This window comes from Rana temporaria, chromosome 4 (genome assembly GCF_905171775.1).
Source record: "Rana temporaria chromosome 4, aRanTem1.1, whole genome shotgun sequence".
NCBI lineage: Eukaryota > Metazoa > Chordata > Amphibia > Anura > Ranidae > Rana > Rana temporaria.
Genome location: NC_053492.1, coordinates 462675746 through 462695738, shown reverse-complemented (window position 1 = coordinate 462695738; position 19993 = coordinate 462675746). Strand labels below are relative to the sequence as shown.

At 48.9% G+C, this 19993-nt stretch overlaps 1 protein-coding gene across 1 annotated transcript in view; it reads right to left on the bottom strand.

The window, feature by feature from the left end:
- The window catches only part of LOC120938028, a 119444-nt gene extending 103242 nt beyond the window's left edge, over positions 1 to 16202 (bottom strand). The window contains exon 1 of the mRNA XM_040351684.1: positions 16098 to 16202. Coding sequence (XP_040207618.1) covers positions 16098 to 16186 — 89 coding nt within the window. The 5' untranslated portion in view covers positions 16187 to 16202. The remainder of the gene's footprint in view (positions 1 to 16097) is intronic.
- Between the last annotated feature and the right edge of the window lie 3791 nt (positions 16203 to 19993).

Below are 19993 nucleotides of genomic sequence, written 5' to 3'. Positions count from 1 at the left end.
CTTTCCTGAGGCTGTGACCGCGGCGGCAATCCACGGATCCGCGGTCACAGCATCAGGAAAGGCCGCGGCTTCGGCCTAGCTCCGGATCTGTGGCACCGTTAGCGGCCATGTAAAATATCGGCCTAATTTGGATAAAAATCGGCCGATGCCGATTTCTCCAAAACGGACAAATATCGGCCGATATATCAGTCGACCTCTACGTGTATTTGTATTCAGCCCCCCTAGAGACCCGGATCACGCCGTCTACCGGCGGCAGCTCACACTGCCCTATGCCAACTGCTGGGAGTGTCAACTGAAAGTTAATGACACCCCCAAATCAGTTTGCACATCACAGTGCAATCTGCAAACTTTGACAGGAATCGAATCGATTCTGCTGCAAACCAAAAAAAAAGGGTCCTGTGCGAGTTTGGCTTGAGTGCGATGCAAATTCAGCCATACTATCTGTATGGCTGGAATCGCATTGCACAGAGATCGTGTGTGATTTGTACTGCAGTGCGAATCACATCTGATGTCGGACATCGCACCAAGGGGAACTGGCCTTTACTCTAGACACAGGCGTCAAACACAAGGCCCGTGGGCCAAATCCGGCCCTCCAGGCCATTTCATGTGGCCCTCGCACCTCTCCTGCAGCGGCAGGAGAGCTCCAGTCCTCCTCTGGTCCTCCTCCAGACCCTTACTTTCTGCTTTCAAGCAATGCATCCATCTTCTTCCCAGCAGCAGCATAAGGAAAGGGGGGTGCACTGTGATGTAAGGGAGAGTGGGGGACTCAACTTCTGATGGTGGGGGGGCTCTTGACATCTAATGTAAGAGGAGGGGATGCGCTGGACATCTAATCTTAGAGATACAACCGGCCCCTTTGAGGGCAATCATAATGCTGATGCGGCCCACAAATTTACTTTGACACCCCTGCTCTAATACAACTAACTAAAATCTAGTGGATCCAATTGCTGTTGGAAGTCACCTAATTAGTAAATAGAGTCCACCTGTGTGTAATTTAATCTCAGTATAAATAAAGCTGTTCTGTGAAGCCCTCGGAGGTTTGTTAGAGAACCTTAGTGAAAAAACAGCATCATGAAGGCCAAGTAATACACCACACCAGACAGGTCAGGGATAGAGTTGTGGAGAAGTATAAAGCAGGGTTAGGTTATAAAAAAAATATCCCAAGCTTTGAACATCTCACGGAGCTTCTGTTCAATCCATCATCTGAAAATGGAAAGAGTATGGCACAACTGCAAACCTTCCCAGACATGGCCGTCCACCTAAACTGACCGGGCCGGGCAAGGAGAGCATTTATCAGAGAAGCAGACAAGAGGCCCATGGTAACTCTGGAGAAGCTGCAGAGATCCACAGCTCAGGGGGGAGAATCTGTCCACAGGACAACTATTAGTGGTCTCTCCACAAATCTGCCCTTTATGGAAGAGTGGCAAGAAGAAAGACATTGGTGAAAGAAAGGCATAAGAAGTCCTGTTTGCAGTTTGTGAGAAGCCATGTGGGGGACACAGCAAACATGTGGAAGAAAGTTCTTTGGCCAGATGAAACCAAAATTGAACTTTTTGGCCTAAAAGAAAAACTCTATTAGGTAGATTCACACACATTGGCCTAAAATTAGGACGGCCTAGCCTGTTTAGGCTACACCGCCGAAAATTATTTAGGCTAGTAGTGATTCACAAACCACTTACCTGCTAATCTACGGCGGTGTAGCCTAAAACGAGCGGGCGTAAGCGCGCCTAATTCAAATTGCTTGGAGGGGGCGTGTTGTATGGAAATGAGGCTTTACCTCACGTTTTTTTACGTTTTTGACACTGCGCATGCGCCGGGCGACTACATTTCCCAGTGCGCAATGCGGCTAAGTACGCCGTACGGGCCTATTGATTTCGACGTGTACGTAAACGACGTAAATCCCGATTCGCGGACGACTTGCGCAAACGACGTAAAAAATTCGAACCTTGCGACGGGAACGGCGGCCGTACTTAACATTGTTATTCCACCTCATAGATGGAATAACTTTAGGCGGCCTATCCCTTACGGAAACGACGTAATGCGACGGTGTAGGCCTTGCGTTCATTTGTGAATCGGCGTATCCCCCTCATTTAAATAATCTGCACCGGCCGCAATGGAAGCGCCATCTAGCGGCCAACAGAAACATTGCAAGCTAAGATAGAACGGTGCAAGCAGGCCTATTTTAGATATGTTTAAGTGTATCTCTGTTTGAGAATACACTTAAAGCGGGGGTTCACCCTAGAATAAAAAAAATGTTTTTTTTTTTTTTATTCTATCATAAAATTAGGCAACGTAGCGCGAGCTACAGTATGCCGGTCTTACATTTTTTATCCCCGTACTCACTGTTTAATCCGACCTAGACGATTCCGTCTGCCCACGGGGAATGGGCGTTCCAATCCAGACGGAAAGTGATTGACGGCCGGCTCTGGCGCGTCACGCTTCTCCGGAAATAGCCGAAATAGGCTTGGCTCTTCACGGCGCCTGCGCATAGCCTGTGCGCAGGCGCCGTGAAGAGCCGAGACCTACTCCGGCTGTCTTCGGGGAGAGTGACGTGCCAGGGCCGGCCGTCAATCATCCTCCCTCTCCATAGGCACGCCCATTCCCCGCGGGAGCCGAAATCTTTAATGTACGAGTACACAGTGAGTACGGGGGTAAAAAAATCGGGACAGGCATACTGTAGCTCGCGCTACAATGGCTGTCTCGATGGAAAAATGATGTAAGTGAGGGTGAACTACCGCTTTAAACAAACGCCGGCGTAGATTCAGAGTTAGGTCGGCTTATCTACTGAAAAGCCGGCCTAACTCTTTGTGAATCTACCTATATGTGTGGCGAAAAACTAACACTGCATATTACCCTGAACACACCATCCCCACCGTGAAACATGGTGGTGGCAGCATCATGTTATGGGGATGCTTTTTTCAGCAGGGACAGGGAAGCTGGTCAGAGTTGCTGAGAAGATGGATGGAGCCAAATACAGGACAATCTTAGAAGAAAACCTGTTAGTCTGAAAACGACATGAGACTGGAGGGGAGGTTCTCCTTCCAAGGGGACAACGACCCTAAACATACAGCCAGAGCTACAATGGAATGGTTTAGATCAAAGCATATTCATGTGTTAGGATGGCCCAGTCAAAGTCCAGACCTAAATCCGAATGAAAATCTGTGGCAAGACTTGAAAATTGCTGTTCACAGACGCTCTCCATCCAATCTGACAGAACTTGAGATATTTTACAAAGAAGAAGAATGGGCATAAATATCCCTCTCTAGATGTGCAAAGCTGGTAGAGACATCCCCAAGACTTGTAGCTGTAATTGCAGAGAAAGGAGGTTATACAAAGTACTGACTCCGGGGGGCGCCATACAAATGCCCCCCACACTTTTCAGATACTTATATGTTGAAAACCGTTTATCAATTTTCTTCCCCTTCACAATTATGTGACACTTTGTGTTGGTCAATCACATAAAATCCCAATAAAATACATTTCCGTTTTTGGTTGCAACATGAGAAGATGTGGAAAATTTCAAGGGGTGTGAATACTTTAAGGCACTGTATCTAGATCACTTTTTTTTTTTTTTTTAAGTATTTAAAATTCAAAGCCCAAACCAAATGATCAAACTGAGAGGATTGTGCGATACTGTCACACGCTAAAGGTGGCGATACACTATTAGATTTATTCATTCAGCCTGAGGGTTGGATGAAAAAAGATCTAACAGATTCCTCCATCCATGCTATATAACACAGATGGACGAATCCCCCTGCTTGTCTATAGTATTCCGATAGTTGGCGCCAGCAGCTGTCAGAATAGCAGAACGAGGTTGCATCTGATTGGATGCAGACGCAGTTTGGCTGACAATTTTCTGCCTGGGCACCCTCACTTTTTCAATCACAGGATGATGAGTGGGATGCGGCCGTCAGGACCACCCACTGAGCGATTGTTTGAATTTTAAATAGCGTATAGGGGGTGTAAAGTGTTACTAAACCCAGGACCCTGCAGTCACTATATCTGGTCTCCCACAGGACACAGAACATCGAAATGCAATTATTGTAGTAACTATAAACTGTTAAATACCTTTTTCTCATCAGCAGTACATAGCAGTCCTGTGACTTATATCAGTGTCTGGTTAAAGCTTGTAGGAGGAGTTGTCATTCTCCTCTGAATGTCCTATGAGGCTGCATGACCCCTGACCATCTGTCTGGACAGTGCCGATTGGCCCTGTGCTAAACACATGCACCCTCCCAAAAAAAAAAAAAAACACTCTAGCAGTACACGCCAAACTGAGCATGTGCAGAGCGCCTCCTGGGGCTCTGTACTATCAAGAGATGGATTGGAGACAGTGAAAAAAGGGGAGGATCAGAGAAGACAAATCAACAGCCTTTCTACACAATGCAGAGGATTAACCCCTTAGTCTCCACAGTGAGTATAACCAGCATGTTTTACTGCATATACAGTCTGGCCCGGATTCAGAGAGCAGTTACGACGGTGTATCTCTGGATATGCCGTCGTATCTCTGAGTGTGCGGCGTCGTATCTATGCGCCTGATTCATAGAATCAGTTACGCATAGATTTCCCTAAGATCCGACAGGCGTAAGTAAGTGTCTTACACGTCGTATCTTAGGCTGCATATTTACGCTGGCCCTTAGGTTGCGCTTCCGTAGATTTACGAGAGGAATATGCTAATTAGGTAGATACGCCGATTTAGAAACGTACGTCCGCCCAGCGCGTTTTTTTACGTCGTTTACGTTAGGCTTTTTCCGGCGTAAAGTTACCCCTGCTATATGAGGCGTATCCTATGTTAAGTATGGACGTCGTTCCTGCGTCGAGTTTTGAAAATTTTACGTCGTTTGCGTAAGTCGTTCGCGAATAGGGCTGTACGTAAGTTACGTTCACGTCTAAAGCAATGACGATTTGCGGCGTAATTTCGAGCATGCGCACTGGGATTCTTTCAAGAACGGTGCATGTGCCGTTCGTAAAAAACGTAAAATACGCGGGGTCACCATTCATTTTAATAAAACACGCCCACATCATCCCCATTTGAATTAGGCGGGCTTACGCCACACAACATTTGTTACGCCGACGTAACTTAGGGCGCAAGTTCTTTCTGAATACGGAACTTGCGCCCTAATTTACAGCGACGTAACGTATCTGAGATACGTTACGCCCGCAGAAAGATACGCTTATCTTTCTGAATCTAGCCCTCTAGCAGTACATGCCAAACTGAGCATGTGCAGAGCGCCTCCTGGGGCTCTGTACTATCAAGAGATGGATTGGAGACAGTGAAAGAAGGAGAGGATCAGAGAAGACAAATCAACAGCCTTTCTACACAATGCAGAGGATTAACCCCTTAGTCTCCACAGTGAGAATAACCAGCATGTTTTACTGCATATACAGTCTCATTTTACTGTTGTGGGTTTAGTGACGCAAATCCGGGTGCTGTGCCCAGTTATGCCATGCGTTGGGTGTCTATGGCAGTAACAGGGATCCCTACAGCTATAGTAGCACATCATTTAACCAAATAACATCATTTCAAAAGGTTGAAAGCAAAATCTGTTGGCAGCTGGAATCACCATCTATTGCCCGTCTATTTCCTGTCACCGTCTCTTCCATAAGAACATGAAAGGATGATGGCATTGGCACAATAGGGGGGACATTGCCTATGGCAGAAAAAGGGACACAGACATAGAGAGAACGGTTTTCCTGAATACGGTATAATTGTTTGACTTTTTATTTTTTAGCTCGTCACTGATAGGTGATGATTTCTGTTGCTGGCAGTAAAAATAAAAATAAACAAAAAAGCCAAGTAGGCAGAGAGGGGCCCGGATTTAGAGACGAGTTACGACGGCGTATCTCCGGATACGCCGTCGTATCTCTGAGTGTGCGGCGTCGTATCTATGCGCCTGATTCTTAGAATCAGTTACGCATAGATTTCCCTAAGATCCGACCGGCGTAAGTCTCTTACGCCCTCGTATCTTAGTTGCATATTTACGCTGGATGCTAGGTGGCGCTTCCGTAGATTTACGCAAGGAATATGCAAATTAGGTAGATACGCCGATTCAGAAACGTACGTCCGCCCGGCGCATTTTTTTACGTCGTTTACGTAAGGCTTTTTCCGGCGTAAAGTTACCCCGCATAAAGCAGGGGTAAGTCATGTTAGGTATGGACGTCGGAAACGAACGAACAGCGGCGTATTTTACGTCGTTTGCGCAAGTCGTTCGCGAATAGGGCTGTACGTAAGTTACGTTCACGTCGAAAGCATTGACAGTTTGCGGCGTAATTTGGAGCATGCGCACTTGGAAACGTTCACGGACGGCGCATGCGCCGTTCGTAAGAAACGTCAATTACGTGAGGGGTCACAAGTAATTTAAATAAAACACGCCCACATTTGAATTAGGCGGGCTTACGCTGACACATTTACACTACGCCGCCGTAACTTAGAGCGCAAGTTCTTTCTGAATACGGAACTCGCGCCCTAAGTTACGGAGGCGTAGTGTATCTGACATACGCTACGCCCGCAGATAGATACGATAATGTATCTGAATCCGGGCCAACATCTTCATTATAAGGGGACAGGACTGTTGGCATCTGCTTTTCTATCAGAACATCTGTTATCAAGACTGGAACCTGAGAACAGCTGGATTTACCATCACAAACCACTAGAGGGCAGAGTAACCCTCTCTACAGCCAGCCTACATCCACACAGCAAGTGCCAAGGTGCGCGCCCTGGCCATTTCTTGGTCAGTGCCGAGATCTGAGGACATAGAACTACAAGCTGCAAACTCAACCAAAACCGTCTATTTTTCTACTAAAATCACAAAGAAGACCCCTTAATTCTCAACAGTTTCCTTTCCTTTTAACCACTTCAGCCCCAGAAGGATTTTCCTCCTTAATGACCAGGCCATTTTTTTGTAATACGGCACAGAGTCGCTTTAAGTGACAATTGCGCGGTCGTGCGACGCTGTACCCAAAAAAATTTCCCCCCCCCACAAATAGAGCTTTCTTTTGGTGGTATTTGACCACCTCTGCGGTTTTAATTTTTTTGCGCTATAAACAAAAAAAGAGCGCCAATTTTGAAAAAAAAAAAACACAATGGCCCAGATTCAGGTAGGGAGCGCGTATTTGTGTGCGGGCGTAGCGTATCCTATTTACGCTACGCCTCCGCAACTTTGACAGGCAAGTGCAGTATTCACAAAGCACTTGCGCCGTAAGTTGCGGCGGCGTAGCGTAAATAGGCCGGCGTAAGCCCGCCTAATTCAAATGTGGAAGATGTGGACGTGTTTTATGTAAATTTATTGTGACCCCGCGTAAATGACGCTTTTTCCGAACGGCGCATGCGCCGTCTGTGAAAGTATCCCAGTGCGCATGCTCTAAATGACGCCGCAAAGACTCATTGGTTTCGACGTGAACGTAACTTACGCCCAGCCCCATTCACGGACGACTTGCGCGAACGACGCAAAACGTGAAAAATTTTACGCGGTCCCGACGTCCATACTTAACATTGGCTGCGCCTCCTATAGCAGGGGTAACTATACGTCAGAAAAAGCCGTAAAAAATGCGCCGGGCAAACGTACGTTTCTGAATCGGCGTATCTGCCTAATTGGCATATTTGACGTGCAAATATACGGAAGCGCCAGCTAGCGGCCAGCGTAAAATTGCAACTAAGATACGACGGTGTAAGAGACTTACGCCGGTCGGATCTTAGTCAAATCTATGCGTAACTGATTCTGAGAATCAGGCGCCAAGATACGACGCCACACACTCAGAGATACGACGGCGTATCTGGAGATACGCCGTCGTATCTCCTACCTGAATCTGGCCCAATATTTTTTTACTCTTTGCTATAATAAATATCCCCTCAATTTAAAAAATAAATAAAAAATTACTTCATCAGTTTAGGTCAATACGTATTCTTCTACATATTTTTGGTAAATTGCAATAAGCGTATATTGATTGGTTTGCGCAAAAGTTATAGGGCCAGATTCACGTAGAAGTGCGACGGCGTAACGTATCGTAGATACGTTACACCGCCGCAAGTTTTCATCGCAAGTGCCTGATTCACAAAGCACTTGCAATGAAAACCTACGGCCTCATGCGTAAGCCCGCATAATTCAAAGGGGCGTGTGCCATTCAAATTAGGCGCGCTCCCGCGGCCAGACCTACTGCGCATGCTCACTTTTTAATTTCATGGCGTGCTTTGCGGGAAGTGACATCATTTTTTCGAACGGCGATGTGCGTAGCGTACTTTCGTATTCCCGGACGTCTTACGCAAGAATTTTTTTTTTGAATTTCGACGCGGGAACGACGGCCATACTTTAACATGGGCTGTGTAAAGTTAGGGCAGCTAAAACAACGACTAACTTTGCGACGGGAAACTAGACTAGCAGCGACGTAGTGAACGCGAAAAACCGTCGTGGATCGCCGGAAGTACTAATTTGCATACCCGACGCTGGTTTACGACGCGAACTCCCCCCAGCGGCGACCGCGGTATTGCATCCTAAGATCCGACAGTGTAATTCAATGACACCTGTCGGATCTTAGGGCAAACTATGCGTAACTAATTCTATGAATCAGTCGCATAGTTAGGAAGCCCCTAAAACAGAGATACGACGGCGTATCTCTTTTGTGAATCTGGCCCATAGGGTCTACAAAATAGGGAAAATAATTCAGACATTTTTTTTTTTTTTTTAATAGTAATGGCGGTTATCTGCGATTTTTGTCAGGACTGCGATATTGCGGCGGACACATCGGACACTTTTGACACATTTTTGGGACCATTCACATTTATACAGCGATCAGTGCTATAAATATGCACTGTTACTGTATAAATTTGACTGGCAGGGAAGGGGTTAACACTAGGGGGCGAGGAAGGGGTTAAATGTGTTCCCTGAGAGTGATTCTAACTGTGGGGGAAGGGGACTGACTGGGGGGAGGTGACCGATCAGTGTCCCTATGTACAAGGGACACAGCATCTGTCTCCTCTCCCTGACAGGACTTGGATCTAGAGATCCACATCCCTTCTCTGTGACGAGCAATCGTGAGTACAAGGCGGACATCGCGGCCACCAGGCACGCACATCGGCATCTCAGTGATGCGCCGGGTACACATGTGCGCCCCCCAGTGGATGGAGGACCCGAGGCCGTAAAAAGACGGCCTCCCGGCATTGTAGAGCCACCTCGTGGCCGTCTTTTTACAATGGGTCTGAAGAAGTTAATGGTGGTGATCACTGATTTTAGGCGGGACTGTGACATTGCAGCGGACAGATCGGACACTTTTGACACTTTTTTGGGACCATTGACATTTACACAGCGATTAGAGCCAAAAATATACACTAATTACTGTATAAATGTCACTGGCAGGGAAGGGGTTGTAAACCTTCGTGTTTTTTCACCTTGATACATCCTATGCATTAAGGTGAAAAAACACCTTGCAGTGTCCGCCCCCCCCCCCCCAGCCCCCGGTTTACTTACCTGAGCCCTAAATTTCAGTGGGCGCGATCCCGCGTCGCTCTCCCCGCGGCTTCTCGGCTCTTCATTGGATAGATTGATACCAGCGCAGCCATTGGCTCCCACTGCTGTCAATCAAATCCAATGACACTGGTGTTGGTGGGCGGGGCCGAGTCTCACACTCAGCGGCTATGAACGCCGAGTGTATGATACAGGAGTGCGCCTGCAAGGTAACCCCCTCGGGAGAGAACTTCCCGGGGGGGGGGGGTAAGCTCTTGCGGGAAGGAGCCGAGACAGCCGCCGAGGGACCCCAGAACAGGAGGATCGGAGTCGCTCTGTGCAAAACGAACTGCACAGTGGGGGTAAGTATGACATGTTTGTTATTTTTTTTTTTTTTCAACGGGAACCATTACAACCACTTTTAGACCCCCTTTCACACTGGAGTGTTTTGCAGGCGCTATAATAGTGCCTGAAATCTGCCCTTAAACAGCTGTCCCATTCACTCCAGTATGAAAGCCCCGAGGGCTTTCACACTGGAGCGTTGCGCTAGCAAGACGGTAAAAAAAAGTCCTGCTAGGCGCATCTTTTGAGCAGAGAAGGAGCGGTGTGTTTACCGTAGGGGTGCAACGGATCAAAAAACTCACGGTTCGGATCGTTCCTCGGATCAAGAGTCACGAATCGGATAATTTTTCGGATCGGCAAAAAAAAAAAAAAATTCTCCCCCACTGTAATATACACATCTCCCCCCACCCCCCACTCTAATATACACATCTCCCCGCCCACTGTTCACCCCCCCCCCCCACTATAGTACCCCCTCGGTGCAGACACCCCCCCTCCTCTCAGTACAGAGACCCCCCCTCCTCTCAGGGCAAGAGACCCCCCCCCCCTCCTCTCAGGGCAAGAGACCCCCCCCACTCCTCTCAGGGCAAGAGAGCCCCCTCGGGCAGTACAGGCACTCCCAGCGTGTGTCCCACGAGTGCGGGCTCCTCCTCTGTGGGTGTAAACAGAGGAGGGCCGCCGCCGGGTGTACCAAGATGGCCGCAGCTCCGGAGCTAGGCCGAAGCCGCGGCCTTTCCTAATGTTATTCCTGCGGCTCCGGAGCTAGGCCGAAGCCGCGGCCTTTCCAAGCCGCGTCCATAACGTTAGGAAAGGCCGTGGCTTCGGCCTAGCTCCGGAGCCACGGCCATAACATTAGAAAAAGCCGCGGATTCGGCCTAGCTCCGGAGCCGCGGCAATCCGCGGATCACAGTGTGTTCCGATCCGAAGGGGGTGACCTGTTCGGATCACGGATCAACTGTGATCCGTTGCACCCCTAGTTTACCGCTCTATCACCGCTGCTGCCCATTGAAATAAATAGCGCAGCTATACCGCTCGCAATGCGCTGCTTCAGCCCATAGAAACCGCCCCGCTAGTGTCCGAAATGCGCCGAAATCCGCCCATAGCGTCGTCGGTAAAAATAGCAGAGGTTAACGGCGCGTTTATGGCAAAGGGGGACCCCGGGTAAAGAAGTTTTACTCACAGATAGGCGGTACTGATGGGCATCACTAAGTGGCAGGCATTATTGTTTGGCAATGACACGCCACAACAACGTTCGCGGCGATGCGCGCACCCCCGGGGGTGCACAGCTGCTTGTTATCCTGACCACATCATGTGACGTCCGGTCAGGATAACATAACCACTTTACCAATGTCATTTTGCTATATGGCTGGCGGCAAGTGGTTAAAAAAAAATCCTGACTCGATTTGCAAGCGTTGTCTCACAAGATGAGAATGGTTCAAGTCTTGGGGTGTTCCATACCGCATGTAGCCAGAGGTGCGGCAGCGCTGGTGATGCTTGGAGATGCTCAGAAACACTCGGTTCCCAAGTGTCTTCGAGTGTCTCCGATTGTTTTCGTCGCCCCCCCCCCACCTCTGGCCACATGCAGTACTGCATACCCTAGCAGTGACACTGGAACAAATTATCTCAGTTTCCATTGATTCCTATGGGGAAACTCGCTTTGCTATACAAGTGCTTTGGATTACAAGCATGACTCTGGAACGGATTATGCTCGTAATCCAAGGTACTACTGTATACACAATCCTATTACAGTTGGGGGAATGGTTGGGCCCAAACATGAGTTCGGGCCCAACATTGGCTGTTCGCCCCGTTCAGGTAACACCCGAATTCGCAGGGTGTGCGGCGGGTGTACTGCACGTTGCACAGAATACTGTATTCTGTGCCTTGATTGGGCAAAGCTTTGCCCAATCAGGGTGCAGTAAGGCCTGATTCACACCTATGCAGGTTGTAGTTTGCATATTCCAAGTGCATTTTGTGTTTTTTTAATACACGTTTTTAAACAATTGAAGTCTATGGAACCAGTGGCGTCACTAGGGTTGGTGTCACCCGGTGCAGTAAAACTTGGTGTCACCCCCCCCCCCCTTTATTAGACCAGCTTAGGGTGGGCGAGTCAGCTACTATATATACAAAATTTCAAGTCCTGAGCTACTAGCCAGGCCTCAAGGGTCGCCCCACCCAACCCCTACCCTGCCCCTAATTCCGCTTCTAAACACGCCCTCATGAACTATCTCATGAAATTACACTTAAAGCGGGAGTTCACCCGAAAAACATTTTTTAACATTAGATTGGGCCTAATTACGGGAAGCAGAATCGGGTGTTATGATTAAAATCAATGCAGTACTTACCGTTTTAGAGATAGATGTTCTCCGCTTCTTCCGGGTATGGTCTTCGGGACTGGGCGTTCCTATTTGATTGACAGCCTTCCGACGGTCGCATACAGCGCGTCACGAGTTGCCGAATGTCGGTGCGGCGCTATACAGCGCCTGCGCACCGACGTTCGGCTACTTTCGAAAACTGGTGACGCGCTGTATGCGACGGTCGGAAGGCTGTCAATCAAATAGGAACGCCCAGTCCCGCAGACCATACCCGGAAGCGGCGGGAGAACATCTATCTCTAAAACGGTAAGTACTGCATTGATTTTAATCAAAACACCCGATTCTGCTTCACGTAATTAGGCCCAATCTAATGTTAAAAAAATTTTTGGGTGAACCTCCACAAAAATTTTTTGGGGTGAACCTCCACTTTAAATGTTTTATGCAGAATTAAGCAACTTTATCCGTGACCACCAATGCAGCTTGCCCATGTCCACCAATGCAGCCTCACCTGTGTCCATAATGCAGCCTACCAATGTCCACCAATACAGCCTGACCAATGCAGCCTACCTGTGTCCATAATGCAGGGAAGCAGAGGAGAGGAAGAGCATTGCCGGCTGGATGATAAGAGCGCAGAGGGACATCACTGGAACAGCTTTCATTTCAATTCCCCGCCAACACATACAGCCCCGCCCCCTGGCCGGGGAACTTTGAAACGCGTCACTTGTCCCGGGATTGGACGGGTGATCTGTCTATCAAATTCCCCAGGACCAGGGGCGGGGCTGTGTGTGACAGCGAGTACAGGGAACACTTGGGTATTGAAATTAAAGCTGCTAGTGATGTCCCCTGCGCTCTCTCTTCCCCTCCGCGAGCGTCGGGAGAAGGACTCCCATACAACCAGCAGTGCTCGCCCCTTTCTCTCCCAGGCAGCTCTTCCTCGCCAGCCCTCAAAATCCACTCGCAAAACGATTTTTTGAGGGCTGTGTTTGTGTGTGTATATATATATATCTGTGACTAACAGCACCCCCCTAGTTATGAGACCAGCTCAGGGTGGGCAGCTCAGCTAATATATATATATATATATATATATATATATATATATATATATATATATATATAAAAAATACAGCTGTGTCCGACTCCAAAACCGCCCACCCACCCCTGCAGTCATCAGATTAGCTCAGCTACTAATATATATAATAATATACATACATACATACACAGCTGTGTCCAGCAGCACCACCTGCCCCCCCCCCCCGGCTGAGCTGTAACTCTGCGCACAACAGCTCACCTCAGCACCTCAGGCGGTTGCAATCCGACATCCCCGGGCCCCACTAATTACCGCACATCTGAGAGCGGCTCTCAGTCTCTGTGTGACGTCTTCCCCAGCTATCTATTCTCCACCCGAGCGGCACGGCTACCGCTTTACACCGGTAAGTAGAAAGGAGGAGGAGGTGCGGCCGTGGCGCCGGAAGTGTTCCGGCAAAAAAAAAAAAAAAAATCCTAAAAGGAGGCCAGGACTACACTTGCGATGGTGTCACCCCTCCGACAGGTGTCACCCGGGTGCGGGTCGCACCCCCCTAGTGACGCCTCTGTATGGAACCAAAAACCAGAAAAAAAAAAGTCACCCCGGCCCTTTCCATAAAATGCACAGATGTGAACTACGTCCATAGGAAACCATGTTATATGGACTGTAGTGCGTTTCTGAAAAACCGAAAGCTGGTTGTTAACCCCTTTCTTAACGGGCCATTATATAATGACGCTGGCAGGAACCCTCCCTCGATCCAGGCAGACGTCCTATGACGTCCTCTCTTCCCGGCAATCTAGGGTGCGCGCGGCACCGCTCGTGACCCGGCGCGCGTGCCCGGCGGCCGCGATGTCCACCGGGCACCCCCGATTGCCGGTGATCACGGCAGGAGTGAGGATCTGCGTGCGCAAACACACAGATCCACCTCCTGTCAGAGGTGAAGAGACCGATGCTGTGTTCCCAGTACAGAGGAACACACATCGGTCCCCTCCCCCCTACAGTTAGAACACACTTTAGGCAACATATTAACCCCTTCAGCGCCCTCTAGTGTTAACCCCTTCCCTGCCAGTCACATTTACACAGTAATCAGTGCAGTTTTATAGCACTAATCGCTGTATAAATGTGAATGGTCCCAAAAATGTGTCAATAGTGTCCGCCGCAATGTCACGGTCACAATTAAAAAAAAAATCACATATCGCCGCCATTACTAGTAAAAAAAAAAAAATAATAAATAAAAACGCCATAAATCTATCTCCTGTTTTGTAGACGCTATAACTTTTGCCGGACCAATCAATATACACTCATTGTGATTTTTTTTTACAAAAATATGTAGAAGAATACGTATCGGCCTAAACTGAGGGGAATTTTTTTTATTTTTTTTTAAATTTATTAAATCAAAAAGTAAAAAATATTGTGTTTTTTAAAAAAAATGGTCACTCTTTTGTTTATAGCGCAAAAAAAAAAAAAAAAATTGCAGAGATGATCAAATACCACCAAACAAAAGCTCTATTTGTGGGGGGGGGAAAAAACAAAGATTTCATTTGGGTACAGTGTTGCATGACAGCGCAATTGTCATTCAAAATGAAAACTAAAAATTGGTCTGGGCAGGAAGGGGGTAAAAATGCCCTGTATGGAAGTAGTTAAGGAGAGGGGTCGGGATGCCGGCCGCAGCGTCCTTAACAACAAATGAGTCATCAGCTGTCAATAGGCTTCCCCGTTGACAGCGGAAGAAAAAAAAAGTTTTTTATTTTTTAATGGCGCGCCCTCCCCTACCCAATCTAAGGTGAACCCCACGCCAAAATGGAAAAAAAAAAATAAGTGCAGGAAATGGGTGCGGATGGGGCCCAAAATCCATACCAGACCCTTATCCGAGCATGCAGCCTGGCAGGCCAGAACAGAGGGGGGGGGGGCGAGCAAGCGTTGCTTCTGAACCATACCAGGCCACATGTCCTCAACATGGGGAGCGGGTGCTTTGGGGCAGGGGCCGTGCATGTGTGGGTCAGGCTGTGCTGTGATTCGTCACAGCACATGCCGATCAACGAATCCCAGTAAGTGATTGACCGCCGGCACCCAGCGATCAGCTCTGATATTCCCGAACACAGCTCTGTGTTCAGTGACCGGGGATGAAAACCACTAGATCCCCAGTAAGGATGAGCTCTGGCGTGTTCGCATAGAACACGTGCAGAGCCCGCCAGGAAGTGAGCACGGCGCTGCGCTAATCACAGCCAGGGAGACATTTCACGATCCCTGCAGCCGAGCATCGGGACAATGTCTCCTTGGCTGTGATTAGCACAGCGCCGTGCACACTTCCTGGCGGGCTCTGCACGTGTTCTATGCGCCCAGTAAAAGCAGCACACTGTACACACATAAACACATATTTACCCCCTTGGTCGCCCTAGATATTAACCCCTTCTTGTCCAGTGTCATTAGTACAGTGACAGTGCAGAAGAGGGCAGAGGGAAAGCGTTTCCTTTGAAGCCTATGGACTACCGAATCGCACCAAAGAAGCACAGTATCCTTTGTCAAAGTCGGATCGCAGCTGTGCTTCACTGATGTGAACAGGCTCCATAGGAACCAATGTTATTTCCCTTGTCGTGCGATCCGATTCACATCTGAAATTGCATCAGTGTGAACCAGAGATCAGTGATTACACACGCATGCGCATACAGTGGTTGTGTGTTTGGACAGAACCACTGCACGCACTGGGGGGGGGGGGTTGCGCCTCAGCACTCAGGCGCTGCTAAGTGTCTATCTACATGAAGCACAATAATGAACAATGGTAGAAACCCCCCCATTAGAGAAATAATGATTTGCAGCAACCCCCCATGTTCCTGGGTGCAGGGGATGGTCAGCACACATATAATGTTCAGCTAAAAGCAGCAGCAAAAAGGAAGAGGAGCTGCTGGGAGTTGTAGTTCCTGCAGCCTGTACAGCAGAATCTTTAACCTTTAAATCTCCCGCATTTCATTGTGTCTGTCAGCTTACCTCAGGATAACATTCAAGGCAAAAGGAAACAGATACCGAATAAAAACGAAGTGAACATTGCCCACATTAAAGATGGCCGCTGCTGGCATCTCCTATGGGGTTTCCTAGCCTAACCAAACATGGCTGCAGCTTGTACTACGGTGTCTTGGCTGAGGCAAATGTTGTAAAAGGGCAAAATGTTATGCGATATTATTTAGTGTGGATTTGAGCCGGATAATTGTCCAGTTATTTAATAAAGCACTAATAATACACTACTGGTCTGAGGCCATTTCATATGCTGGAGCTGCGTACAGCTAACAAATCTGTCTGACAGGTTCCTAATAAACCATAAACTCCCTCTCAGATTCATTTATTTTTACTTATAAGGGTTTGTTTACACATGCGGCAAGGACTGTCGCTCCTCTGAAAAGCTATCCCCACTTGAATTACTTTTCAGAGGCATTAGAAAAGCAGTGAAGAGACACTATGTTGACTCCTCACCGTCTGCTTTAACCCTACAAATGAAGCAACGACGCAAATTGCACACAATTGCGAGGCAGTTGCCGCCCAGCCCTATTCACTTAAATGGGTGCTATTCAGGCTGAACGTGATGTGGGGTTAAATTCTTGTCACAACCATGAAGACAGTTTTTTTTAGAGAATGGTCAAAGTGATGGGATGAAATATAGATTTTTCTATCGTGTTTTTACCTTTTTAATAAAATATTATTTTTTATTAAATTGTAATTTATTATTTTTTACCTGACACCTTTAACCACTTAAGACCCGGACCAATATGCAGGTTAAGGACCTTGCCCCTTTTTGCGATTCGGCACTGCGTCGCTTTAACTGCGTGGTCGTGCGACGTGGCTCCCAAACAAAATTGGCGTCCTTTATTCCCACAAATAGAGTTTTATTTTGGTGGTATTTGATCACCTCTGCGGTTTTTATTTTTTGCGCTATAAACAAAAATAGAGCGTCAATTTTGAAAAAAATTCAATATTTTTTACTTTTTAGCTATAATAAATATCCCCAAAAAAGATATAAAAAAAAATAGTTTTCCTAAGTTTAGGCCGATACGTATTCTTCAACCAATTTTTGGTAAAAAAATCGCAATAAACGTTTAACGATTGGTTTGCGCAAAATTTATAGCGTTTACAAAATAGGGGATAGTCTTATGGCATTTTTATTAATATTTTTTTTTTAACTACTAATGGCGGCGATCAGCGGTTTTTTTCATGACTGCGACATTATGGCGGACACATCGGACAATTTTGACACATTTTTGGGATCATTGTCATTTTCACAGCAAAAAACGCTATGTGTTTCTAACTGTAGGGGGGCGGGGCTGGACGTGTGACGTCATTGATCGTCTTTCCCCATATCAGGTAACAGACGATCAATGACAGTGCCACTGTGAAGAATGGGGAAGGTGTGTTTACACACACCTCTCCCCGTTCTTCAGCTCCTGTGACCGATTGCGGGACACCGGCGGCGATCGGGTCCGCGGGTCCCACGGCTGCGGTCACAGAGCTCCGGACCGGGTCGCGTGCGCGAGCGCCACCCACGGCTGGGCTCTTAAAGGCGACGTACCTGTACGTGCCTGTGCCCAGCCGTGCCAAACTGCCGACGTATAGGTGCAGTAGGCGGCCCTTAAGTGGTTAAAGTCCAGAGGCTTGTTAAATCTCTCTCCTTCTTAAACTAGAAAAGACCAGCATTTTTGAAAAAAATAAAATTTTCCTTAGTTTCTGTCATAAAATGTTGTTTTCCCCTTCACTGATGGGCACTGATGAGGCGGCACTGATGAGTTGGCACTGATGAGGAGGCACTGATATGTAGAATTGATAGGCACTGATATGCAGCACCGATGGGCACCAATAGGAGGCACTGCTATGCAGAACTGATGGGCACTGATGAGGAGGCACTGATATGTAGAATTGATGGGCACTGTTATGCAGCACTGATGGGCACCAATAGGCGGCACTGCTATGCAGCACTGATGGGCACTGATAGGTGGCACTGATGGGCACTGACAGGCGGCTGTGATGGGCACTGACAGGCTGCACTGATTGGCACTTATAGGCAACACTGATTGGCACTGATAGGTGGCTCTGATGGGCAGCACTGATTGGCACTGACAGGTGGCTCTGATGGGCAGCACTGATGATAGGTACTGATAAATTACTGACAAGTGATACTGCTGGGCACTGAATGGCACTGTGGTGGGCACTGATTGGCACTGTGGTGGGCTCTGATTGGCACTGTGGTGGACACTGGCAGTCTTTTATTATGGGGACACTGCTGGGCACTGATTGTCAGGTGATTGGCACATCTGAGGGGGCTGTGCTGATAATCAATGTGCTGATTATCAGCACAGAGCCCCCCACTCTGACAGGCAGAGCCACTGATCGTCTCCCCCTGTCAGCGCGGACCGAGGAAAGCTGTTTACCAGCACTTCCTGGTTCAGGCAATGATCAGCTGTGATTAGGGTGACCACATTTCCAAACTGCCATTCAGGGACACCCCCCCCCCCCCCCCAAAAAAAATACGTTTTTTTACATATTTTTTTGCCAGTTTTGGGGGCAGGGGCGTATCATGAAATCAGCGGGCCCGTGACAGGGGACTGGGTGACAGGGGACTGGGTGACAGAGGGCTGGGTGACAGAGGGCTGGGTGACAGAGGGACAGGGTGACAGAGGGACTGGGTGACAGAGGGACTGGGTGACAGAGGGACTGGGTGACGGAGAGCTGGGTGACGGAGAGCTGGGTGACGGAGAGCTGGGTGACAGAGGGACAGGGTGACAGAGGGACTGGGTGACAGAGTGACTGGGTGACAGAGTGACAGAGTGACTGGGTGACAGAGTGACTGGGTGACAGAGTGACAGGGTGACAGAGTGACTGGGTGACAGAGTGACTGGGTGACTGGGTGACAGAGTGACTGGGTGACAGAGTGACAGAGGGACTGGGTGACAGAGGGACTGGGTGACAGAGTGACTGGGTGACAGAGTGACTGGGTGACAGAGGGACTGGGTGACAGAGGGGCTGGGTGACAGAGGAGCTGGGTGACAGAGGAGCTGGGTGACGGAGAGCTGGGTGACGGAGAGCTGGGTGACGGAGAGCTGGGTGACAGAGGGATTGGGTGACAGAGGGACTGGGTGACAGAGGAGCTGGGTGACGGAGAGCTGGGTGACGGAGAGCTGGGTGACGGAGAGCTGGGTGACGGAGGAGCTGGGTGACGGAGAGCTGGGTGACGGAGAGCTGGGTGACGGAGAGCTGGGTGACGGAGGACAGGGTGACAGAGGGACTGGGTGACAGAGTGACTGGGTGACAGAGTGACTGGGTGACAGAGTGACAGAGTGACTGGGTGACAGAGTGACTGGGTGACAGAGGGACTGGGTGACAGAGAGCTGGGTGACAGAGTGACTGGGTGACAGAGGGACTGGGTGACAGAGGAGCTGGGTGACAGAGGACTGGGTGACGGAGAGCTGGGTGACAGAGGGACAGGGTGACAGAGGGACTGGGTGACGGAGAGCTGGGTGACAGAGGAGCTGGGTGACAGAGGGACTGGGTGACAGAGGGACAGGGTGACAGAGGGACTGGGTGACAGAGGGACTGGGTGACAGAGTGACAGAGGGACTGGGTGACAGAGGGACTGGGTGACAGAGTGACTGGGTGACAGAGGGACTGGGTGACAGAGGGGCTGGGTGACGGAGAGCTGGGTGACGGAGAGCTGGGTGACGGAGAGCTGGGTGACGGAGAGCTGGGTGACGGAGAGCTGGGTGACGGAGAGCTGGGTGACAGAGGGACTGGGTGACAGAGTGACAGAGGGACTGGGTGACAGAGGGACTGGGTGACGGAGAGCTGGGTGACAGAGGGACAGGGTGACAGAGGGACTGGGTGACAGAGGGACTGGGTGACAG